The sequence below is a fragment of the Pseudorca crassidens genome, chromosome 15 (genome assembly GCF_039906515.1).
Source record: "Pseudorca crassidens isolate mPseCra1 chromosome 15, mPseCra1.hap1, whole genome shotgun sequence".
NCBI lineage: Eukaryota > Metazoa > Chordata > Mammalia > Artiodactyla > Delphinidae > Pseudorca > Pseudorca crassidens.
In genome coordinates, this window is record NC_090310.1 from 83,637,466 (window position 1) to 83,663,937 (window position 26,472).

At 41.8% G+C, this 26,472-nt stretch overlaps 1 protein-coding gene and 1 long non-coding RNA gene across 3 annotated transcripts in view; one reads left to right on the forward strand and one right to left on the reverse strand.

Moving 5' to 3' along the window:
* Nucleotides 1-26,472, reverse strand: part of LOC137206511 (uncharacterized) — a 62,780-nt gene that overhangs the window by 34,540 nt on the left and 1,768 nt on the right. The window contains exon 2 of the long non-coding RNA XR_010934674.1: nucleotides 7,647-7,720. This is a non-coding gene — a long non-coding RNA (uncharacterized lncRNA). The remainder of the gene's footprint in view (nucleotides 1-7,646; nucleotides 7,721-26,472) is intronic.
* Nucleotides 9,416-22,236, forward strand: SPO11 (SPO11 initiator of meiotic double strand breaks). Of its 2 annotated transcripts, XM_067705211.1 has the most exons (13): nucleotides 9,416-9,546; nucleotides 11,379-11,492; nucleotides 12,798-12,886; nucleotides 13,303-13,369; nucleotides 13,599-13,707; nucleotides 14,051-14,134; nucleotides 14,852-14,888; nucleotides 15,180-15,289; nucleotides 17,590-17,689; nucleotides 18,105-18,142; nucleotides 19,058-19,134; nucleotides 21,309-21,420; nucleotides 22,117-22,236. In XM_067705211.1, exons 1-13 carry the CDS (start codon nucleotides 9,416-9,418, stop codon nucleotides 22,234-22,236), a joined length of 1,188 nt encoding a protein of 395 aa, XP_067561312.1. The 2 variants fall into 2 exon arrangements, with proteins under 2 accessions (XP_067561312.1, XP_067561313.1); XM_067705212.1 differs by lacking the exon at nucleotides 11,379-11,492.

Genomic DNA, 26,472 nt, shown 5'->3' on the forward strand with positions numbered 1-26,472 from the left:
CTCTCAGGTCCTAGAGGCCACCCTGCATGTGCCTCCCTCCACCTTCAGCAAGCAACAGCACACGGCATCTTTCCTGTGCTTCAGTCCCCCTTGACTTCGCTGCCAGAGCCAGAGAGAGCTCTCTGCTCTTAAACGGCTCAACTGGTTAGACCTGACCTACCTGGCTCATCTCTGCATCTCAAGGTTAACTGACTTGGGACTTTAATTACCAATGCAAAGTCCCTTTACAGCAGTAGCTGGATTCGTGTTTGGTCGAATGACCACAGGCTGGAATCTTGGGGGGCTGCCTTTAGAATTCTGCTGACCACAGCTTCCTTGTTCCTCAAACATCCCAACCAAGCCCCCCCCCCCCCGCAAAGACTCGCACTTGCTGTTCCCTCCTCCAAGAAAGCTCTCCCTGCAGGTGGCCACGTGGTCCACCCCTCACTTCATTCAGGTCCCCGTACAAACGCCACCTCCTTCAGAAGCCTTCCCAACCTCCCATCAGATTCATCACCCCCGTCACTCTGCAGCCTCTTAACCCTGCTTCGTTTTTCTCCCTAGAGCTGAAGTGCTCTCACAGATTTATTTGCTCCGTCTCCCCCGCTGGACTCTAAGCCCTGGGGACAGGGACTTTACTTTGTTTGCAGCATCTGGCACAGAGCAGATGCTCAATAAATGTCTGTTGAATGAAAAAGAAGAGCATGTTTCTTCTATTTCTTAATGGTCTTAAGTAGTCGCCCCGAGGTCATTCTCATGTTCGTCTGCCAGTCCTGGCTCCATGGGAAGCAGAGTTAAGCTACGGCTGAGAGCCCAGGCAGCAGAGCCAGACTGCCTGCCTCCATGTCATAAGGGCCGCCCCCCCACTTCATCTGTGACACAGGGAGAATTTTTGTACCTGCCTCACAGGGTGTCTGTAGGTGCTAAATGAGAGAGTCCAGGTGAGGTGCCTGGCACCCACATTAAAACCCTGAAGTGGCACAGCTTCCTACCCTCAGACAGGCAAAAAATAAAGAATGCTGACACGATCAAGCGTTGGCAAGGATGTGTGTGCAGGGGCTTCCACTGAGACTGCACGGCAATGCAATCACTTCGAGATTAAAAGAAAAAAAAAGTCACAAGGAGAAGATGCAGCCCTTGGTGCCCATCCCATTCCACCAGAATCTAGTGGAAGTGAAGAGAAGGAGCCTGTCCTATTCCTCCTGGGAGGCAAGCACAGGACTCCTGGTAATGACACTGTTTGCAATCACATCTACCAATATATAATGCTTATACCGATATGATCTGACCGGCACACTCACAGATGCTGCTAGCAAGAATACAGCTGCAGTTGATGGCCAGACATGAGAGTAAGAACGTTACATACATAATCTCATTTCATCTGTATCTCCATTTTACAGATGAGAAAATGGAGGCTCAGAGAAGTGTAAATTACTTGCTCAAGGCCACACACGGCTGGGGAGTGGCAAAGTTCTGACCCACGCCCTAGATGGTGGATAGGGTGGGGAGGGGAGGAGAGGCAGCGGGTGGAAGGAAAACAGCAGAGAAGACAAAATGACAGCATCAACACACCACAAAGAGCACTCTCTTCTGCCAAATGCTAAACAGAGCTACCACACGACCCAGCCATTTCACTCCCAGGTACACACCCAAAAGAAAGGAAAACACACACCCACACAGTGTTCATCCACAGGAATGTTCACAGCAGCATTAGTCATAAAAGTGGAAATGATGTAAGTCCCTCAACTAATAAATGAATAAATAAAATGTGGTATGTCCACACAGTGGAATACTATTTGGCCATAAAAAGGGATGCAGCACAGATACATGCCACAATGTGGGTGAACCTTGAAAACATTCTTCTGACTGAAAGCGGTCAGTCACAAAAGGGCACACAGTGTATGATTCCATTTACATGAATTCTCCAGAACAGGAAGATCTATAAAGACAGCAAGTAGATCAGTGGTTGTAGGGGCTGGGGGAGGGGAGAATGAGAAATGACTGCTATCAGGGGCAGGGTTTCTTTAGAGAGGGACAAAAATATTCCAAAATCAGATTGTGATGATGGTTGCACACTCTGGGAATATACTATAAAAACCATTGAATTGTATCCTTTAAGAGGGTGAATTTGGGGGCTTCCCTGGTGGCACAGTGGTTAAGAATCCACCTGCTAGTGCAGGGGACACGGGTTCTATCCCTGCTCTGGGAAGATCCCACATGCTGCAGAGCAACTAAGCCCCATGCGCCACAACTACTGAGCCTGCGCTCTAGAGCCCACGTGCCACAACTACTGAGCCCACGTGCCACAACTACTGAAGCCCGCGCGCCTAGAGCCCGTGCTCTGCAACAAGAGAAGCCACCGTAATGAGAAGCCAGTGCACTGCAACGAAGAGTAGCCCCTGCTCACCGCAACTAGAGAAAGCCCGCGCGCAGCAACGAACACCCAACGCAGCCAAAAATAAAATAATAAATAAAATAAATAAATTTATAAAAAAAGAAAAAAGAAGAAAGTGAATTGTATGATATGTGAATTATATTTCAATAAAGCTGTTTTCAAAATATGTTCTAAGGGGCTCTGGTTTTCTGAGCGTTCACGGGGAAAGGTTATGAAAAAATAAGCTCAGCAAATGCAGGTTGAACAAGCTTAGTAAGGTTTTTAATGCAGGACTTCTCAGAGCCTTCAATTCATAGATATGCACAGGGACACTCCTAAGAGGAACATGTCCTAATAATAGATAATGTTTATTGCGTTTTCACAATGGGCCAGACACACTAACTCATTTACACATATTAACTAATTGAATTCTTATGCTAACCCTATGAGGTAGTTACCATTATTACCCTCGTTTCACGCATGAAGAAACTGAGACCCAGAGAGGTTGAGAATCTTGCCCAAGATTACACAGGCAGCAAGTGACAATGTCCACAACTGAACCCAACGAGCTTTGCTCTGAGATTCATGCTGGACTGTATCTCTCGATGTAGTATACAGCATTTCCAAGACATGTTTGACCACGGCTTACTTTAATAAAAAGAATTCCGAAATATCTGCCTTCTCTCCAGCTTCAAGACCAGCACCCTGGTCCAGGAGCACATCCTCCTGAGCAAGTGCAGTTCCTTTCCCAGCCCCCCAGGGGCCTCCTGCTACCTGTGCACCAGGGTTTCTCAACAGCGGCACTGTTAACCTTTGGGACTGGCTCACTCTGTGCCGGGTTGGGGGTTGCCCTGCGCCTTGTAGGGGGCTTCACAGCATCCTTGGCCTCTCCCTGCTAGATGTCAATAGCACCTTCTCCCCACGTTTGACAGCCAAAAACATCTCCCAACATTGCCAGATGCTGACAGGGACAAATTGCCCAGGTCGGAATTGCTGCCTTAGAAGAAAGTCCCAATTCCTCACTGTGGCTGAGAAGCTCCTGATGGTCTGGCCTTGCCCACCTCCTCGCCTACCACCTTCCGGTACCCACACCCCACAGCAACGGGCGCCTGCTCTCTGATCTTCTGACTCTCCAAGCGCGGCCCCTCCTCAGGCTCTTCGCATGTGTTCTTCCCTCCGTCCTTCTTTCTCATTATTCAGGTTTTCTCTGTCCACCTTCTTTGCTGTTTTCTATCCAGTCACTCACTCCCTTAATACTCGGATTTGTTTTCCCTGTAACACACCATTATTTAATTTATGATATGTATTTAGTTTCTTCCTTATAATCTGTTCTCCCCACCAAAATACCAGCAACGTGTGTGCGGACGCCTGGTGATCTTGTTTGTTGACTCTCCGGTGCCAAGAAGAGCCTGGGTACCCGGCAGCCGCTTGTCTCTGAGTGCCGGATGAATCATGACCCTGTCGACAGGTAAATCGGGAAGCCCTCCTGGCATGCGCCTGGGCACGGTCAAGACTGGCGACTGGAGGGGAAAACACCCGAGGAGTTTTATCAGTTTTATCACCGTGGCTGTGGGCATGGAACACGCTTCTGGTCTTTTGTAAAAGGTCTCTTTCTTTCAAAATCGGTTGCCAAGAGGTCTTTAAAACGGAAAACACACAAAAAGGAAAAAACAGCAGAAAAGGAAGACGAGGATTACTTTAAAATTTTTAAAGTCTTCTTAAATGAAAGCAAGTTTCTGCTTAGTGTCGGCTGATTTTCCACATAAAGCAGGGACTAGACACTGGAACGGGAATGGAAAGCAGTGGTGGGGTGTCTCTAGGTCACACCTTCAGCAGTTCCGACAACAGGGGCTGGGTGGAGGAAAGCGATGAGCAGTCCACTTGGGGTGTGAGGAGGAAGGAAATACAAGGCAGACAGGATGAGTCAGCCTGGGCTGGGGCCACCCTGAGCGCCAGCAGGCAGAGAGAGAGCCGGCTTGAGGAACCTTCCTGGCACATCCACAGGATACCTCTACGCACTGGAAGGAACTGCAGCTTCTAAAGCTCTCCCCAGATTTCCTCCTCCGGGGCGGTCTTCCGTGAAGGGATTTTGAACTTTGCAAGGATTTTGCTGCGCACAACTAAGCCTCCTGAGCTTGGCTTCTCCTTCTGTTAATGAGAGGCTCAGGCTTGCTTGGAATGTCTCGACCTGGAAACCCCTGCCATAGTGGCCCTGGGAGGTTGGACTGGAGGCCCTAAATATCTCCACCCACCTATTAAATATTTTTATTAAAAAAAAATCAGGGGCTTCCCTGGTGGCGCAGTGGTTGAGAGTCCGCCAGCCGATGCAGGGGACACGGGTTCGTGCCCCGGTCCGGGAAGATCCCACATGCCGCAGAGCGGCTGGGCCCGTGAGCCGTGGCCACTGAGCCTGTGCATCCAGAGCCTGGGCTCCCCAACGGGAGAGGCTATAACAGTGAGAGGCCCGCGTACCGCAAAAAAGAAAAAAAAAGAAATCAAACCAGAAACAGTCAAGTCCCCAAGTCTAACCACCAATTTACAGGAACTACCAGGGATAGAAAAACATGCTAAATGACACCACAGGGATGCAACCCACAAACTCTCAATTGCACAAAGCTCTCTGGGACAAACGACTAGCTGTCTCCAACAGATAAACTGCAAGGAAGGAAAAGAGGGAATCCTGTGGAATTAAGGAGCCTTAAGAGACACATCAACCAACAGCCATGTATGCACGCACCTTGCTTGCATTTTGACAAGAACAAACTGTGAAAAAAATTCATGAAACGACTGGGGAAATTTCAACAGTGATGGGATATTCAGTGATATTAAAGGATGATTGTGAATGCAAGTTTTGGTATGATAATGGGATCATGGTTATTTTTTAAAGAATTCTTATTTTTTAGAGATATTTGTTCAAATACTTGTAGAAGAAATAATATGATGCCTGGGATTTGTTTCTAAATAATCTGGAATGAGGTGGGGGAAGGGGAGGATGTAGATGGAAAAAAGTCTGGCTGTTTGGCCAATCCTGGCCGCTGCTGTCGGGTCTGTGGTAGTGGATTACACACCCCCTCCCTAAAAACAAACAAACATGACTTCATCAATCAGGTGACCTACAAGCTTACAAATACTTTGGTCCTCTTACTAAAATCCAGTTTAACTTTCTTTATTGCTCTGCTTTACATCATACATCCAGGTATATAATTCCTGGCTATGAAAAATGGGTGAATTCATTCATCAGTGCTAAATTACCTTGACTTGGAGGCAATATCATATAGTGGCTGAGAGCAGAGAAACTATTCCTGTCCGTGCTTTGTCATTTGCATCTCTAGGAAACCCAGTAAATACACTTCTCGGAGCCTCAACTTTCTCTCCTGTAAAATGGGAGGGAGTAAGTGAAATGTTGCATGAGGAGCACTTGGCCCAGTGTATGACCGTCAGAAAACTGCAGTGACTATTATGACCAGTGGCAGCAATACCAGAAGAACGCAGAGTAGGGTCTATTCATATAATAAAAAAATTATGCTTCTTCAGGCATCTGTAGAAAGATGACTGGGATGAAATACTACAAAGAGATTACAGAGAGATAATCCCACAGGGAGTCATTCATTCATTCAACAAACACAACTGAGTGAGTACCTTCCGTGTGCCAGGCACAGGAGAACTGGGGCCACTGCCTGAGCTCAGCCCCTGCTCTCCTGGGAAGAGAAAGGAGGGCATGTCGAGACAAGGGGAAAACAGGGGTCAAGACTTAGGGGCAGTGCAGGGAGAGGTCCAGACCAGATCTGAAGGACACAGGAGAATTAGCCAGGTTGGATCTAGGGAGGGAGGGCGGAGAGGTGGGAGAGAAAAAAGGACAAAGCATTCCAAGCTGTTAAGGGAAGAGCAAGTGCAAAGGCCCTCAGGGCAAGAAGGACTAATTCCAGGCTCAGAAGGATCACAGAGTCCCAAGCAGGACAAATGGAGGTGGGGTAGCGCGTGGCTGCAGCTGGGCGAGGGTTTCTTTCATTTTTACTTCATACCTTCTGAATTACGTAAATATTTTATGGAAGTATGTGTCATTCTTATAATTTTTTAAAAGTTAATAAAACATGTACAAAACACCTGATAAAGCCCCAAGAAGTAAAGAAATTATGATAGCATTTTCTCTACTCTTTTCCTCTCAAGAATTCTACAACATGTTAAAATTCATTCACATTTGCTTAAAAAAAAAAAACACTTAAAAAAAAATCTCACAAGCACAGCATCCTCTCCCGTCTGGTTTGCTGGAAGGGCCGCCCCATCCTTCCCCACCTCCTTTCCCTTTTTTGGTGTCTTAGACATGGAAACGATAATTGCACCTAATTTCAACGATGCTCTTTCCAACCCTCATGGAGGCTCTGGCCCTCAAACAAGTTTCTAAGTGACAGGCTGAGCTTGGAGGAAAGACCCACTAATAAGGTTTGGGGAAAAGCTTTTGATTTTCCCAACGGAATGCAGTTTTAACACAACCTGGGGAGTCCCCCCACCCCCTGTCCCTGTGTGAGCACAGCCGGCCAGTAGGAAGAAAGAACTTGGTACTGGGACTGCCCTGCCAAGTGGTATCTGCAAGTTTCCCCTGCAATCTGTTGCTAGGGGTGGAATCTGTTTTTCTGGTTTCCTCTCAGCCCGGGGCTAGGCTTCACTTTGATGTGAAGGAGGTGCACGGTGTACATGCGAGTTACCTGAGTGGAGGTGGAGACCTGAGGGCAAGGCTGCAGCTGCCTGGGAGGAGGGCTAAGGCCTCCCCCTTTGGTCTGCGCAGTGGGAACCCCAGCGAGGCCCTTTCAAGTCTGCACCTTGCGGTTTCTCCCCATAGAAAGGCCAGCTTTATTATGGGTTTGCTCCCTTCACTGTTTTGAACCCCTCCCTGGGCCCCCGCCCAGCTCAGGACCTTGCATTTCATGTCAGGTCTACTGAGGCCGCTGGCTCCTGGCTGAGTGTAGTGCTACGTGATACAGAAGGGTCTGCCCTCCTGAGAGACAGAGATCAGTGGTCAGATGGTTTCTGTCCCAGGAGAGAGGTGCCTCCCAGCAGACAAGCCTCAATGGTGTCATTGACTCGGCCTCTCCCTTCAAAGGCCTTTTATTTGTTTATTTCTCACGGAGAACCCACCTGCTGCAATGCCTTCATCTGAAAGATGAAAAAGCTGAGGCCCGAGGGGTAATTCCACCACCAAAGAAACCCCCGCAAAATTATGATGCATTCCCGGGCAGACCCTCAGTGGTGCCTCATAATCTAGCGGTAAGAGCTCCGCTGGGGAGTCAAGGTTTACCTTCCAGCTCCGTCGCCGACCACAATGCAATCTTGCCCAAACTGCTCAGCCTCTCCAAGCCTCAGTTTCTTCACCTGTGAAATGGGGAGAATAATTTTTACAGCTTAGGGTTGTTGATTTAAGTCACCCCGCCAATTTAATTATGTAAGTGTTCACCTATTTCTCCTCAATTCCCCCCTCCCCCTAGACTGTGAGTCCCCTAAAGGCAAGGACTCTGGCCACCTTGCTCACAGACGTGATCTCAATAACTACAACTGCCTAGTGCAGGGTAGGCGGTGAGGAAGTATTTGTGTTGATAATAACGAAGGCCCTCAGCGCCGGGCTCAGCACAGACACTCATCATTATGAACAGAGGGAGTTTGTTATTTATGATGGGAAAGCAGGTTTTGTTTCAACGCTATCAAATCACCAGGAACTGAGGGAACAAAACAGCTCTCTGGAGAGGGCCTGATGTCAGGTGGCTCTTCTGGGGCAAAACCCCCAGGACCCCATCCATGAAGGACCTGCCTCCACAGGCTTCAGAGCCACCTTGCTCCAGGGCCTCTCCCCGCTGTCCTCTCTCTCAAAGAAATTGTCCCCCAGAGGCAGGACTCCTTCCCCGGGGCTTCAGAATTCCTATCTTCTGCTCTAGAAGACAGCAGGGGTAAAGGCTCAAATCACCAAACCTGCAAGGGCAGGGTTGCTAGGTTAAAATACTGGACAACTAGTTAAATTCGAATTTCGGATGAACAATGAAATAACTTTTTAGTAAAAGTATGTCCCAAAGATTGCATGGAACCTGGTTATCCTTAAAAAAAGTATTCACTGTTTATCTGAAATTCAATTGTAACTGAGGGTCCTGTATTATAATTTGCTAAATCTGGCAAGCCAACAAAGTGATGGAGCTGGGATGTTAACCCAGGCCTGCCTGAGCTTGTGGACCTCACTTTCTCCTCTCCTGCAAAATCCCCATGATCATATTAGGAAACTCTTGGCGTGGTTATGAGAATTAAAAGAGAGAGGCTGAGTGAAATGGGCTTTTAAGCCCTCAACTACTTCATAAATGTTGGCAAGGGCAGGAATTTTGTTTGCCTTGATCCTGAGATGAACCCAGTGCCTAGAGCTGTAACTGACACACAGTTGGACAGCCACGACTATTTGTTTCAGTGAAAAATCGCTGGTACTACTTTCCATAAATAGCCAAAAAAAAAAAAAAAAAAGACGTAAAACCATTTCAACGGGCTTCCCTGGTGGCGCAGTGGTGGAGAGTCCGCCTGCTGATGCGGGGGACATGGGTTCGTGCTCTGGTGTGGGAAGATCCCACATGCCGCGGAGCAGCTGGGCCCGTGAGCCATGGCCGCTGTGCCTGCGCGTCCGGAGCCTGTGCTCCGCAACGGGAGAGGCCGCAGCGGTGAGAAAAAAAAAAAAACATTTCAAGGTCCCAAATCTAGGTCCCACATTCCAAGCATACCCTTCTGGCCCGTTATGCTGGTCCCCATTCCTGCCAGACGGCGCCCAGGCAACAGTCCCTCTCTTTCCCTCCCAGGTAGGATTGCGCCTGAGAGAGCCCCGAGCACGCATGCCTCACTCAATGGAGGTGCTATGCGCATGCGTTGGTCCAGCTCCGCCTGGGGAGGGGTGAGGAGTGCACATGCGCAGTCAGCCCTCTCCGGAAAGCGCGGGAAAGGAGCTCCGTCTTTTCCTGGAAGTGCTCTGTGGGTGCGAGGAAGGGCGCTATCCGGCCAAGTCAAGTTCCTGCTTTTGGACTCTTTCACTGCCGGGCGGTCCTCATGGCCTTTGCACCCAGAGGTCCTGAGGCCTCGTTCTTCCAGGTTTTGGACCAGCACAGGGCTTCCCTGCTGGCCGCCCTGAGGAAAGGCGGCGGGGAGCCCGCTGGCGGGGGGACGCGCCTGGCCACTAGGTATGAGGGCGCCTTCTGGGGCGCAGACACTGGGACTTGGCGCAAAGCTTCCTCGGCGCAGCCGGGCTTGAGGTGTTCTGTGGGGAAATGCTGGGCCCCCTTCCCGTCTCCCACTGTGGCGGCCACAGGGTGAAGCCTGTTGGGCCCGCCAACCCTGAACCCCGAGAAAGGCCCTTGTTTAGCGACCCCGTTTCTCTGCTGTTAACTTATTTGGAACTCAGAAAGCCTGGTGACAGACCCCCCTCCCCCCATGTCTTCTAGAATGTTCCCCCTCTAGAATGGTCCAGGAGCATCTCCACAGCTGGGTTCACGAGTTTCTTGAAATCCTAACAGTTTGGGGGAGTTTAGGGCACAGTTTGGCCTTGTGTTTGTTTAAAAAAAAAAAAAGTGTAAAAATTTAACTTTAGAAGTTTTCAGGCTTTTTTTTTTTTTGGAAGAGGGGAAAATCAGTGTTGTGAGTTCTCAATAAGTGTGTTTTATCAAAATGAACAAGGAAGTCAACACATTTTAAATGGTTTCTAGTGAGACAATGGGGTTTTTGACTTCGAAGTGAAGAGAATGTACACTTCTTTAAATCGATTAGGGCAGTTAGAGGTTAGCTCAGAGTGCGGTGCTGATAACATCAGTTACGGGATCTCCAGCTGCCCAGCTTAGAGTTAACTACCGAAATTATGTTTACATTATTCATCACTTTTACTTGAAATGCTTTGTTGTTCTGCTTCCTTGATCTGCTTTTCCCATTTATCAGCAAACTTTTTCACTTAAACAAATTACTGCCTTTTACTTTTAAGCCCAAACCAACTATCAAAAAACCAAAAAGCCGGAAAAACCCACAAAAATTTTTTTACAATAGGATTTAGTTTAAGGGAGAATTGAGAGTAAAGGAAAGAAAGGGATGGAAGTCCCTTTTTACATTTCAGATGTAAATCTGGTTGTTTTAAAGTTGGTCATAATGTTATCGTGACTTTTTTTTTCCAGGCTGGAAAAATGAGATATTTGAATCAGGTTTTGCATCCTGTTATTAGAAAATATGGAATGTTTTAAAATTTATTTTCTGATACATGCATTTTCCATGAAAACGCTGATGTTTCTGTGGAAATTAGAACACTACATTTTGTGCATTTTCTAGATTTAATATGAGTTCCCTTCCTAGGCAATATTCTTACGGTGTTTATAACAGAATAACATTTTTTGAAGCTGATGGCTTGTGAAATTAAAAGTCAGCTGACAGAAAACTGGGCTAAGTCTTAATAATTTTCTGTGGTGTAGTAGTTGCCAAGTCCCTTTATGGTAGTGATTAAACTTTTTTCTTTTTGTGTCACTAAAATTCAAAAGGGCTGATTTATGGCATGAGATCAATTAAGGTAACGTGCTACAGCACGAAGTTTTTCTTTTGAAATATTTTCGCTTTGCATTTTGGGGAAATTAAAGCAAGTATTACATCAATTTTAATTAAAAGATTTATCAGTAGTATTTCAAGTCAATGATTTTGTATTTAAAGTAGGTTGATACGAAGAGTAGATAAAAATATATTTATAAATTGCCTAGTCATTAATTTAAAAGGGAGATATTACTTCAATTGGTAATTGAGAAGTAAAATTACAAGCAAATGAAATTTCTCTGTAATTCACCACTGTAAATACAGTTGTGGTTTTAATGCATTACTGTTCTAAAAATTTAGTGGGAGAGAATATTATTGACATGTATCACCTAGTCTTAAAAAACAACCAATGAAACTAAAAATTACTTTAATATTGACCTGGGGAAATGTTACATACTGTAAAGGTCTAATTTAGAATTAAGACTGAATCATGGTGTATTTATTGTTTCAGTTCTGAGGTTCTTGCAGCTATAGAAAATGTTATCCAAGACATAATCACAAGCTTGGCAAGAAATGAAGCACCTGCATTCACAATAGACAACAGATCAAGCTGGGAAAATATAAAGTGGGCATTTTGCATTTTTTACTTTTAAATGCAGTATCTATGTCATTATTTGAGTTTGAGTTCGAGTTCTAGTTGGATTTAATTCTTTTTATTGCCTTTACCTTGCCAAAAAGATCTAAGGAAGTTTACAAAATACATACCAGACAGGCAGGTTTTATAAAGTAGAAGTAGGTGTGAAAGGTAAGGCAAAGGGAAGACAATGCTAGGAACAAAAAGTGGAGCACCGAAAGGGGCTAGAATTCAAAATGCATGTGATAAAGTCTCACAGTCCTGCTAAAAATAGGCTCCAGACTTGGATCTAAGCTTTCTAGCACTCAAAAGGGGGAAATAACACCAGTGGAATTCTCATCTATACTGCAAAAGCCAACCACTTGCTCAGGGGAGCTACAACCAGTCCTGATACTGAGACCAAAATAAACGTATCCTGAACATAGAGCATATTTTGATGGCTCTTGCCCCTAGCACGTCTCCCCCTGCTAAGTCCTGTGTCCAAGAGGGTAAGATCAGCAAACAGCTTTATCAAAGTCCTGGAACCTAGTCACATAGTTTGTTGCTTTCAGATCGTCAACCTGTAGACACTTACCACGTAATAATGAAAAACACTACAAGAATAGTCTTCACTAAGAGTTACAGAAACAGAATTAAAGTAATTTTAAGGCTCTTTAGGCACTAAGTATTCTTTTATGATCAATGTAATTAATGTAACTGTAAAGTTTTGAATCATATTTTGCAAGCTGGATCTTGAAGCAACTGTCACCTGGCCTATTTGCCTGGTGCCTTCTGCCACCTTTAGGACAGGCTTGGCAGTTCAATTTAACAGCCTAGTATAAATTGTTATTTCATTTACTGTAACTTTGGGGGTAAATTAAACAAAACATTTCAAAACTTATTATTAAATTGAGTAAAATTATTAAGTAAACCAATGAATTAAATAAACCAATCAAGAAAATGAGCAAAATGCTAATAAAATTGTGAAATATTTGGTAATAGTTCACATACCCTAAATATCTTCCTGGGAAAGAAATACATACACACACACACACATCATAATTAAAGGTATTTAATTCATGTATTTTACACACTTGCTTTTAGTGCTTCTGTATGTTGCAAAGCTAATTACCTAATTACCACCTGGAATTATCTAAGCTTATAAACGAGATTATCATAATATAATATATCAGTGCTTACATTGAGAAGAAACGGGGATTTAAATGATGTTCGGAAGAGGACATTGAGTGTATATTGTTTGGTGTTCAAAAGTTAATTCTTTTTTATTCTATTCCCTTGCTTTAAACAAAATGACAGGTTTGAAGATTCTGTGGGTCTTCACATGGTATCTCATTGTACCACAAGAAAAATCAAAAGTGATTCACCAAAATCAGTTAAAACTTTTGGTAAATTAATCTTTCTTAGCTTTCTGTAGTAAAATAAATAATTTTGGTTACCTTCTGGGTTATAGTTTTTCCTAGCTAAATAATTTTACTTGTTCTTTAATAGGCCACCCTGTACTTGAAATAAATTTATAGAATTTTGCATTGTTAATAACCATGGAAGTATTATTTCAAAAGAAATTTTCAAGATGCATGATTCAGTGGAAAAGTATTCTCTCAATTTTGCTGTACATAGAGCAATTAATTTTATCTGATTCGTCAGGCAATTATTATTCTGTACTTAACACTTCTATTTTGGGAAGATAAATTTTGTAATATTGTGTAAAGTAACTGAGGACAGTTAAAATCCTTGATAGCAGTATGTTTTGAATTTGTAAGAAAAATGATGAGTAACTTGTTTATTGCATCTTATTTTCCAGCGCTAATTCTTAAAATATTGTCCATGATTTATAAATTAGTACAGAGCAACACTTACGCAACCAAACGGTAAGTACATTGTGCTAATAAATTACTCTTTAAAATGCAATGTGAGATTTAGTGGCATGAACTTTCATTATATGTTTTGAAAAGTTACATAAAACTAGGCTATGGGTCGTAAGCTACTTCGCTAATATGTTGCCTTCATCCAGTTAAATCTTTCTTCAATTAATACTCCAATACTTATATTCAAAGAGAATATGTTTAATTAAAATATATATTTTTAAATTTTTCATAGAGACATATATTACACCGACAGCCAACTCTTTGGTAACCAGACTGTTGTGGACAATATTATCAATGATATTTCCTGTATGTTAAAAGTGCCAAGGAGAAGTCTGCATATAGTAAGTAGCATTTAATACAAAACATTTTAAGACAAAACATACAAAAGTTGTAATAGAAGAATAAATGTAATCTGTGCCTTCTTTCCATATTTTTGATACTACGTTTTTCTCACTATGAATTTAAATAATCTATTCTCATTGTATTCCCTTGGATAAATGAACCAAGACAGATGAATTATCAAATATTTTTCATTTCTAAATGCTCTTACACATTTTCTCCTTTATTTCTTAAATTCCAGTCTGGGCCAAAATACATATAATTAAGAGGTGAACATGAGAAGGGACTTAGAGGCATAAAGTAAACTCAAGAGAGAGGTTTCAGATATGTCTATTATTTTTTCAGTTATCTACATCAAAAGGTTTAATTGCTGGCGATTTAAGGTATATCGAGGAAGACGGCACCAAGGTGAATTGTGCATGTGCAACAGTAAGCATCATTAATGTTTTCACGTGTTTTAACTCCATTTCAGATCGTTTGTTTTTGAAATGCATTTTATTTACTGCCTTGTTACGTAGTTTGGAGCTTAAGATTTTAGAATAAAATCGATGAATATGTATATGCTGTACTGGGTTGTACATTACATAGTTTCAAAACATGCCACTTGCCAAATGTCATATTGAAAGAAACAAACGTACACATTCCTTTTTAAAATGCACTGTTGTTTTCAGGTAGAGTGTGACCTGACCATTTTAGCATGGTTATTTATGTAATCTTCGTGAAATTCTCTGGTTCTGAAATTAATGTGTGTTACTAAACTATTTGTTAGGCTTGGTACGTAGAAAGCCCCCAGTACTGAACTAGCACAGAAGTTTGGAAAGGGCCAGCTCACCATTTTGGAAAGAGGAGAATGACACCTAGGAGATCCTGCATAAGGAAGTCTTTCCTTCATCTGTTTCTGCTTTTTAAGCGACATATCTATAAAATTTCCAAGAAATTCTCACCTTCTGGGAAGTAGTTTAGGTCATATGTCAGTTTTCTTACTGAACAGTAAATCTGTGTCCTACTGTGTTTTTACTGAGGCATAGACCTCTGATAACAGGTGTATTTTTTTAATGAAAATATAGGATTTTTGTGATAAATTTTTAAATGTCGTTAAACTTGCTATTTATTTAAAATAAAAACTGTCTTGTTTTGTTAACTTAGGCTGTTGCTGTGCCATCTAATATTCAAGGAATTCAGAGTATCCTTTGGGAAAACTATTTAAACGTCTAGAATGTTCATTCATCCATGACTTTGATAAATCAAGCCTTCATAATGTGTAACCAACAAGCCAAACCCTGTAGTGGTCAAGATGAGCACACCATGGTCCCTTTTTAAAGATCCTTTTAGGAGCTCACCATCTAGTAGGAGAGACAGATATCTAAATACTGTGTGTGAATAGATATCTGTTTACCTTCAAATATAACCGTTATTTAGTTGGTGGTTAAATTGAAATACGCATGCCTTAAATTTATCAGCCTTAACTTCACAGATTTAATTACAGATGCAAAATTTCTATTAATTGTAGAAAAAGATGCGACATTTCAGCGGCTCCTAGATGACAGTTTTTGCACCAAAATGTCTCCGTGCATCATGGTTACGGTATATTATCTACCTTTACCACAATTCCAAAACTAACACACTACATTGGTGATTGGTAAGAGGGGTTTATAACATCATCCATAAGCTTGGACAGCATTCTGTTATCAATATGATGCATCCTTTGGGATTATAGAACAAGAATTTCCAAGGTGTTTATTTAACCATCCTCAAATCTGACTGAAATCAAATAACGCCCCCCAGGAGGCATCCTGATATAGTGTAAATATCATGTGCTTACAAAAGTGGATTGGTGAGAAAGGAAGTGACGGATTAGTGCGGCAGCGTCGTCAGTTAGACGAAGAACATCATAACGGGATTTGGGGAGCCTGTCCAGAGGCTCTCAGGTGGTTGCCTGGGTGGAAGGATGCCAGGGGAATGATTAAGGAGAAAGGGCTTAAGCAAAGGGCATTTCCAAGGCAAATCCAAAAGGACGTGGTGACCACGGGATGTGGGGAAGGAGTCAAAATGACTCTGGTGTGTGGAACTTCACCATGATGTCACCGTCGATACTACAGGACAACTGGCGGGAAGGCTCAGCTCTTCGCGGCAGAAAGATGTTGCATGTAGTTTTAGAAATATGAATTTGAGATGATAGCAGGAAATCCTAGTGGCCTCTGCCCAGTTTGAAGTGAGGGGAGAACGGTTGAGATGGAAAATGCAGGCTGAGAGCTCATAAGTAATAAAGGCGCTACCTGAACCCCTGAAGTGATCTCTCAGCGGGGGTGTCCTGTGGCTCACGCTTTGGTCCAGTCCTCCTCCGCTTTCACACCTCCCTGGTGAGAGTGCATGCTTGCTGGGCTGATAGGAAGCCAAGCCACTACCGACAGAGAAAGCTGCCCGGGCCCCAGCCTCTGTTCAGCTGTTGGCATTTGAATCACGGCTGGTACTGACTGGCGCATCGGAGACGCAAGTAAAGCTCGGCTCTCTGTCACATTTCTTTTTCTACCTTGTCTTTCCTCTTGTAGCCTGCCTCCTAGTCCTTGCCTACCTACGTGTTGGTGCTATCATGGTGTCCACTGATAATTGCTGTCATTGCTATGGTGAAACACCCACAAGCAGCTGACCTGTAGTAGCTGTCTCTACAGAGGGGAGCTGAGAACCGAGGGCCAGGCTAGGAAGGAGCCTTTGGTACTCCTCTGTGGTGTCCTCTACCACATACATGTGTAGTCGTTCCCAAAGGAAAAAATTAAAATATACTAGCATTCACTAAGTGCTCATGGTGTGCCAGGAGCTCTGCCGGGCACTGGATACAGTAAGGGTTCCCATTTTAGTGCTGTTTTTCACATATCAACGTGTAAAGTCTCTCCAACCTTGTGAGGTAGGTATTATTATCATCCCCATTTTAACAATAGGACAATGGGACCCAGGAAGGTATTTTACCACAATCTTAAGGCTGGTCAAAACTAGGACTGGGTTTTAGGCAGTTCAGCTCCACGTCACTCTAGTCCCATAACTGTGTGGCAGGCATATTTATCCCAATTTTATAAATAAAACCACGGCCTAAAGACACCAAGAAACCAGCCCAACTTTACCCGCTAATGATTGGCGGAGAGGGAGTTCAAACTCAGAGCGCTCGCGTGGAAAGCCCATTCTTCTCTCTGCCTGCTTCCTTCTCTGCTCCATGTTTCATTTGGTTTTCTGCTTTCTTCTCCTAAACTGTTGTAAAGCTCTTTCAATTACTTTTCCACATAATTATTGTTTTAATGACTTCATAATACTCTTCCGCTGCTTAGGTTTATTAAATTCTGAATGTAAGCCAGGTACTCTTTTAAATGCTTTATAATTGTTAAATAATTGAATTCCTAGAGTAATTTTATAGGGTGTTAAGAAGCCCCAACTTCAGAGAGTCTTCGTGACTCTTTCAGGTTCATGCTGCTGAGAAGTGGCAGAGCCAGATGCCAGCGCAGGCTGTCTGGCCCCAGAGCTGGTGCATATCACCACCGTGCTCTGCTGCCTCTCCATGTCCCTGTTGTGAGATAGTCTGGCTATTTATCATAGTTTCTGTCCTGTTAAATAACCCTGCAGTGGACATCTTTATGTATGTCAGATTTTTCTTACCTCTGTTTCTGCTGAAATATTTCCTTAGGATTATTTTCTAGGACTGGGATAATTGTCAAAGGTATGAAGTTATGTGGGCTTTTTCACCCTGTTGTCTATAGTGTACATTTTTTCACAGTCAAAACCAGTCTTCCATCACCTGAAATTTAAGGTGAGGGGATCTAACTTTTAAGTTATTAACAAAATAGGAATATAGTTTTATCAGTTTCATTCTACTAAATGATTTCAATACTTGCTTTTAGGGAAAGGGAGTACCTGATCTGAACACAAGACTTTTAGTCAAGAAGCTGTGGGATACATTTCACATTCCTATTTTCACTCTTGTAGATGCTGATCCACATGGTAATTGATTGTTGGACTATTTGAAACAATAGTCATGATAAATCATACTTGTAGTTGTCTTTTTCTGCTCATAGAACACTTTCATAAAATATTCTGGGACTTCCCTGACCATCCAGTGGTTAAGGCTCTGCACTTGCACTTCAGTGGGCACAGGTTCAATCCCTGATTGGGGAGCTAAGATCCCACATGCCGTGCAGCGTGGCTGAAAAAAAAAATTAAAAGAATATGATTATTAGATTAAAATGAATGACTGTAATCATTTGGGGCAACTTATCGCTGTTTTTACTGTATTAAACTGAACCATAAATTTTCCATTGGTAATGTCCACAAAAATAAAAATTGCAGATGTTAGGTATAATTATCTAGCCTATGATATGCAAGAAGACTAATTTTAAAGTTAACTTTCTTTTAACAGGCATAGAAATAATGTGTATCTATAAGTATGGATCTATGGTAAGTATAGAAAAATATTTTTCCTTTTTCACTTTTGAGATATTTTATATTCACTGAAGTGATTTCTGCATTTACTTATCAGCCCCTAGTAAGCTAAGGGGCCCCAAAATGTACCAGGGAAGCTACTGTCCTAAGTCTAGGGCCAGTCTATTTCAGACCTGTGATTCCAGCTTCCAACATGACCAGTGTGACTGCAGATGACAGAGTGGGATTACCTGTGGGTAAGAGGCATTAATTATCCTCCACTTTCTTGGCCTGCTGAAGTAACTGTGGGCCCTCAGCATAGCAACACTGATCACCAGTTATACCCTGAAAATTATATAGAGCCTTGAATTCTGACTTTTCCAATTCCAACCATAAGGAGAAATGAGAAGATCACCAAACTTCACCACTGGAGACTGCAACTACCACACATCAGTGGTTGTCAAAAATGTGGTCCTGGACATCAGCATCACCTGGGAACTTGTTAGAAATGCAAATCTCAATCCCCATCCAGACCTCCTGAGTCTGGATTTCCAAGGGTGGGCACTCCAAGTGATTCTGACACATGGAAGTTGGGAACCATTGGTGTACACCTTGAGTGTCCTGATGTACGTGTTTATAGCAGATGAAAAGGATGGCGGAGCAAGGTGTTAAGGTATGGAATCAACGAACCACAGTAAATGCAGGTCAGAGGGGTCATCTGTAGTTTTACTTTATAGAAAACCAATACAGAAATACTACAGAGCAGTTTTAAAACCTCCACTGAAAGTCAAGTTTAGCTAAGCCCCTGGTGATTTTCTTAACTTCTGTGGTCTCTGGGGGTGTGAAGTCTTCAGTACTGGTCCTTCCTAATAAGTTAAAAAATTGGCTGCAAAAACACGTATGCTAGTTCTCTGCATACCTTAGCTAATACACTTCTGCTCTCTATTTTAGGCTATGTCTTTTGAAGCCCATAATCTCACAGTTCCAGCTATTAGATGGCTTGGTCTCCTCCCTTCTGATATCAAAAGGTTAGGCGGTTAGCAGAAGTAGGATATTTTAAATGATGATTCATTGTAATATGTAACACTCAGCCTAAAAAGTCACTACCAGGGAAAGCACTTAACGGTTTTTACTTATCGTGTTCCCAATGACTCGGGATTATATAATTATGAATTACATTTATCCATGTTTCTGTTTCAGCTGCTAAAATACTTAAATATATTTGGTTAATTGAACCTTTAGCTAGCTAGAAGACATTTTTTGTTTTACCTTTATGGTTAAAGTGTTTAGTAATTTTGTTTATACTTAGACAGTATGAAGACATTGAATCTAGTTAAATGGTAATCATTGACAACACCATTTGCCGTATGAATTAACTTTATCATAGATTTAAAATTTTAACTTCATTTAAATATCTCATTTTAAGATTAAAGTTGGGAACTCTAAATTTTGTCATTTTTATTATCTATATGTTCATTATAGAAAAAATATCATTAAGTAACAAGATAAAAGTCACCTACAGATGAACAGCTTTACCCCTGTTGATTATTTGCCGTGCCTTGCCATAACTTCTTCCAAAAGAATGGAGTCATACTCTATTTTGTAGTCTGCTTTTCTCACATAACACAATGTGATCGCTTTTCCTTATCAATAAATACATTCCTAAGACCTCATTTGAATGTCTTCTGCTGAGTTCCAACTCTGAGTGTGTTTATTCAGTCAGCCCCTTCCAGCTGAAAGTTTGGGTGGTTTCCACGTCTCTGTTCCAGTGGATAGTGCTTTGATGGACCATCTTGTAACTAAATCTTTGCCCCGTATCCTTAATTAGTCCCATAGGCCGAATTCCCAGAATTGCTGGGTCAAAGGGTATGCACATTTTTAAGGCTTTGACTGCCCTCCGGATAGGTTAATTATTTTGTTCTCCCTGGAGAGTAAGAGCCCATCTGTCCTTCAGCATGAGATGTTATCACTTTATTCATCTCTGCTATTGTGATATTTTAAAATATTTTATCGTTTTAATTAGCCAGTGAGAATGAAATTAAACATTTATTGGATTTCTTTAAGCGGTGAGCAAACCGTGGTAACAGGTGCTTATTTTATAAATATGGAATAGGAACAGGTTTTGGGTAATCACTGCTTCTAACAAAATGAGGGCACCAGAGAAAACATTCCGTTTTCGATTTTTGAATGTTTTCGCTCTAGTGAATCAAAGTTTTGTCAATTTAGTGTGTATGTCATGGTCAGAATCCCTTGGGGGTCGTCTGTTCGTAGGAATATCATTTCTAACACAACCTTAGGACAGAGGATCTGATTACTGAGGTGGAAAACTTGAAGAAACTCTAGCTGCATCTCATAAATTCCAGCAGTGCCCTCAAAAGCCACTCTAAATAAATGTACAATCAAAGAAAAAAGTATGATAGCAACACAAACATGGCTTCAAGGGAAACCCTCGCGGCCTCCCTTTCAATCAGATTGTCATCCTATTCAGGAGCTGCCGCTGGCAAATGGTCATAATTATGGGGACATTGAAGAAGACTGTTTGAAACTGGAGCTCTCCTGAGAAATCCAGGATTTGTGACTTCAAAAAGCAGTTCACAACATAAATCCTGGACCTCTCATGTTCTTTTTTTAAAACACATACCAAGATAAAATTACAATCTACTTTTTAAAAGTGTAAAACTAAATAGATGTGTGTATGTCTGTGTGCATGCATGAATGCATAAGTGAAAATTGATAGACTAACTTCTTCGGCCCAGAAAATTCTCAATGAATTACAGAGAATTAAATATTCAGTGGAACCTAAAATCCCACAGTGGATCTTGCTGCTGGCCACACATACTGGCGCTCACTGCTTCAAAACTGTGGTGCTCTGGGGGCTGCCTTGGTGTTGATACACATGATGTTAGTGTTCTCGGCATTTGTTTTATAACCAATGTCTGTCTTCCTGTCATCGTCCTGTGAGTGTGGCATGAAAGAAAACAACAACTTAAAACAGACTTCTGCTATGATCTTGAACATTTGCTGGTCTAAGACATGCCAGATCCCCCAAATTCTGTATTTAAAAGTGGATCTGTACTAATTTTCACATCTGTTATTTCTGAGTCTCTTGAAACAGTATAATAAATAAAAATGAAATATATGTGACCTTAAAGTTACAGGAGCACTTTGTTTTTACTGATTTCTTTCATCTATTTTTTTCCAGATTAAATATACCTAAAGGTACTTTAATTCCACTGACTAAACAGGACCAAATGAAACTTGACAGTGTCCTGAAGAGACCTTATATTACTTGCCAACCATTTTGGAGAAAAGAAGTATGTTTCTTTCTAAAATTCAAATGTATGTTTTATTGCCTTTTACTTTAGCAGTGGCTATTTACATAATATTTTGGAACTATCCTTCTTGAATTTTTTTTTTTTTTGCGGTAAGTGGGCCTCTCACTGCTATGGCCTCTCCCGCTGCGGAGCACATGCTCCGGACGCGCAGGCCCAGCAGCCATGGCTCACGGGCCCAGCGGCTCCGCGGCATGTGGGATCCTCCCGGACCGGGGCGCGAACCCGTGTCCCCTGCATCGGCAGGCGGACTCCCAACCACTGCGCCACCAGGGAAGCTCCTTCTTGAATTTTTATATAACCAACAACTAACGTGTGTGTTGTTCAGCAGTAAATGGTTGTAGAAACATTGAATTGTGAATGCTAATAGATAAGATCAGCTGGGTGGAGCTGATCTAGTTTATCCTCATCATAGTTATATACCCATTGTCTATGGCTGTATCATAATTCATGGGGGAAAAAAGGAGAGAAGGAAATTATAAAGATCCCAGACCATTCCTAATTATTGAAGGAATCCATACTAATATTTTTAGCTGTAGCAGCTCCAGAATATTCCGGCTGACCTAAAGGTTATTGCCGATGGCTTTGGAGGATAAAACAAATCTAGATTTACCAGTTTGAGTTGACAGAACTGTAGCAAAGGACTCTGGTATGATTATATTTTACTTTTATTGACAGATGGAAATAATGGCAGACTCTAAAATGAAGGCAGAAATTCAAGCTTTGACCTTCCTATCATCAGATTATCTTTCCAGAGTGTACTTACCCAACAAATTAAAATTTGGAGGATGGATATAAAAATATATCAGAATATATCTTGTGATTGCAAGAGGCTTTTCATTAGTTTTGTTTTCAGCAGTGGATGCTGTTGTGGAAAGAACATATGGTCTTAATAAAATAATTTCCGTCAATTGTATTTTTTGTCAAAAAAATGCTGCACTCTAATTTTCTTCAGAAGGCTTTATTTTATCCTTCTCTGTAGAGACTAATTTCTATCCTATGTTCTAAAGTAAATCATAAAAGAATGTATGTTATTTTGACTTTTAAATTTTGTTTGAAAAAAATGTTTACACATGTCATCAAAGTCTGCAGAAATATTCTATTTACTTTCTACAATACAAGTAATGTTAAGGCATGGAGTATCTTATTAGTAACAAAAATAATAATAACCTAACTTTGAGAGGTTGCAAATGAATGATAGTGTCCAGCAGTTTCTTCTTAGTTATATTTTCCTTTGTCTTCATAGTATAAGGGTCATACCTCATTCATTTACTGTGAAATTAGTAATGTTTATTATGAATAAATATTTGGATTGATGTAGTCTTCAGTGCTTTGTTTTGATTTTGAGCATACTTTTTTTTTAATAATATACTTATTTGAAAAATTTCCTCAGGGTTGTATCAGTTCTCACCCAAATTCAAGTCACCTGAATTCTTCTCTAGTCTAGGTTTAGAGAACAAAGAACTTGTTTTAAGATTAACAGAAACCTCAAGTTTTAATGAGGCCTTTCTATAACAGTAAAGATGTGATCTTTTCCTCTCATAAACTTATCTTAATTTTTCCAGAGATGAGTTTTATGATTTTATTCTGTACTTTCAATAAAGTTTTAACTGCACTGGAAAGTTTATTGTAATTGTAAGCAAGATTATGTATTTATAAGAGAAGTAAAGAAATGTTGGGTTAGTTTTTTATTGAGATAAATAATAATAATAGATATTTCTGAGAACTTGTACATGCCAATCACTGCTTACACGTTATCTTATTTAATTCTCCCGAGAAGAGCCTTGTCAGGTCAGTAGTTACACTTAGAGTTTACAGGTGAGAACACTGAGGATGTTGCGTGTCCAAAGCCACACAGCCAGATGTAGGGGAATGGGGACAGTAACACTATCTACCTCAAGAGCAGGGCCGGGTGCAGGATATTTGGGGCCCAGTGCAAAAGGTAAGCGTAGGGTCCCTTGTTCAAGAGTTACTAAGAATTTCAAGATGACAGCAGCTGAGAATTAAACCGAGCATGGGGCCCTTCTCAGCCTGGTGCCCAGTGTGACTGCACAGGTAGCACAGCCATGAAGCCAGCCCTGATCAAGAGGTAAATAAGGTCAAATATAATAATGAAAGAAAATACTTGTATAGCACTTATTGTGTGCCAGGTATTTTTCTAGGTGCTTTATGAACATTAATTTCATTTTCACAGAAACCCTATGAGCTAGGTACCTTTCTTATCATCCCCATTTTACAGATGAAGAAACAAACATGCAGAGAGGTTAAGTAACTTTCCCAAGGTCACATAACTATCAAGCAGTGGAGGTGGGTCCTAATCCCAGAGACTCTGACTCCAGAGTTCATGCCGTAGTCGCGATACTGGTACATGTAAAGTGCTTCACGTTTGGCCGGGCAGGCACACCACTCAGGAAGGGTCTCCAATTTCTGTTGTTGGCGAGGTGTCAAATCAAGGCTCCCTGATATCAAGCGTGTGATGTCACGCTTGTTATGCTACATTCTCTAGTCACAGCAGAACCAGGTATTTCATGCTGAGAACATTCTGGTAACTGTTAATTTGACTTACTTGCGAGACTATTGAAAATTCTAAAAACATTTTATAAATCTCACGTTTTTCTTTGAATTTATGCCATACTCCCTCCCTTAACAGCTAATAATCATTGAATTTTGACAAGTTTTGCAAAGGAGAAAAATACTAACTTAGAAATATATGGTTAAGCCACAAAATGTCTGGGTTAGGATATACTGTCAAAATGGGAAGGAATAAAAAATTCTATAATAGTCATTAAAATTTGAAAATAAATTTGAAGAAGGCTTGCAGATACATTCAGTTTGGATAATTCATTTCAAGTTTATATTTGGAAATTTACTTAAAATAATTTTCATTTATTTGGGAAATGAAAATGGGAGGAGAGCAAAATGCACTGAGTTTGGCTTTGCTCCCTGTCTTTATCAGATGCAGCTGAAAAGTTAATGTTAGTAGCTATTTGGGACCCAGCTAGAATTCTCATTCTTAAGATTTGTTTCTAAAGAGTATTACTGTAAAATAGGCAGCTGTTTAAAATGGCAACTGACAACAGACATCCCCTCTACCATGTGTATTTATTATTTATTTGTTTATTTTTTATAGCTCACTTATTAGATTCAACACATAAAATAGTCAACTATAAAAGTTTCTAAATTCTTAATCTTATTTTCTGAATTTATCATGGACAGCTAACAATTTGAGGACTACACTGACTCCATTAGCTACACTTGGAGCAGCTCTATGCTATGTCACTTTTTTTTTTGGCGGTACGTGGGCCTCTCACTGCTGTGGCCTGTCCCATTGCGGAGCACAGGCTCAGGAAGCGCAGGCTCAGCGGCCATGGCTCACGGAGCATGTGGGATCCTCCCGGACCAGGGCACGAACCCGTGCCCCCTGCATCGGCAGGCGGACTCTCAACCACTGCGCCACCAGGGAAGCCCTATGTCGCATTTTGAGCCATTTCTTGAAGGAGCTTTCTAAGAAGTCTCTCATAATGAGTTTTAACCTATATAGATCTCTCCCTTCCTCTGAATCTCTCTTTCGGCTACGTTGGGTCTTCATTGCTGCACGCGGGCTTTCTCTAGTTGCAACAATCGGGGGCTACTCTTTGTTTCGGTGCTCGGGCTTCTCACTGCGGTGGCTTCTCTTGTTGAGGAGCATGGGCTCTAGGCGCGCGGGCTCAGTAGTTGTGGCTCGCGGGCTTAGTTGCTCTGTGGCACGTGGGATCTTCCTGGACCAGGGCTCGAACCTGTGTCCCCTGCATTGGCAGGCGGATTCTTAACCACTGTGCCACCAGGGAAGTCCCTGAATCTCTTTAGCATCTGCTAGTGTTAGAGGGTCTCCTGCAGAGGCGGGGGGTGGCTGTGTCTCACCGTGAGGACAAGGACACTGGCAGCAGAAGTTCTGGGAAGTACTCCTCGGCGTGAGCCCTCCCAGAGTCCGCCATTAGCCCCACCAAAGAGCCCGGGTAGGCTCCAGTCTCTACCATCTGTATTTATTTTTAATATTTCCATAATTTTAATCAAGAAAGAACATTTGGATTGGAGTCTGTTTATAATTAAAGTGAATAAAAACTGGTGCAACGAAAAGATGTTCAGAGAATCTTGGTTTTTTCCTTAAGGGTTCATAATCACCCTCGTAAAATAAAAGCTCTCGTAATATCTCCAGGTTTCTGGGAAATTTAACCGTCATCATTGATGATGCTGATTGATTTCAGAAGTCATGATTTCATGAAAAAAGAAACCCATATCGCACTTTCTACAAAATAGGCAAAAAACACTCCAGGATTTCTATCTATAACTTCCCTTAATGAATGTCTCAGTTGAACTGTTTGATGTAGATACCTGTTCAGTGGTGCTGAAAAGGATAGATGCTGTCAAAGCTAAGCCACAAGTACATGTATACTAAACAGTATTTTCAACAGGATGTTTTTGTAGTGAACTACTGAGAAACATTACATTTGTTTGGACTTCTGTTCACCATTTAAAGGTTATGTATCCCAAGAAAATCTTGTAAAAACAAGCCAAGGTCTCCCTCTGCTGGCAGAAGCTCTATGTTCTCTCAAATCCTTCCACTGTTTTGGATGGACATTTATTTAAAATATATTCGTCTCAAGAGGGAGGGGATAGGGGGATAATGTATGCATATGGCTGATTCACTTTGTTGTACAACAGAAACTAACACAGTATTGTGAAGCAATTATACTCCAATAAAGATCTATTAAAATATATGTATTCAAGTCCTTGTTTTCAGGAATGGGGTGGAAGAGTCTGGGACACAACAAGAGGTTGGGAAAACCATGAGGATTTCTGTGTGAGACTGAACACTTGTAGACAGGAGCCCATTTTGTATTGTCATCTTTGGATGCCCCCAATTCCTTGTAAAGCTACACTTAATGTGTGCTTCGTTGCAACCAAGCTATTTACAAAACCTTAAGACAACATATTAGGACTTTTTAATTAAAATAACAGAATTAAAGATCACTTCAAATGAAAAGGAACTGATAC

Coding starts and splice junctions, on each gene's coding strand:
- SPO11 (XM_067705211.1), top strand. CDS start 9,416: ATGGCCTTTGCACCCAGAGGTCCTGAGGCCTCGTTCTTCCAGGTTTTG. Junction 14,135..14,851: donor TGAATTGTGCATGTGCAACA/GTAAGCATCATT, acceptor TTGTTAACTTAG/GCTGTTGCTGTGCCATCTAA. Junction 17,690..18,104: donor TGTAGATGCTGATCCACATG/GTAATTGATTGT, acceptor TTCTTTTAACAG/GCATAGAAATAATGTGTATC.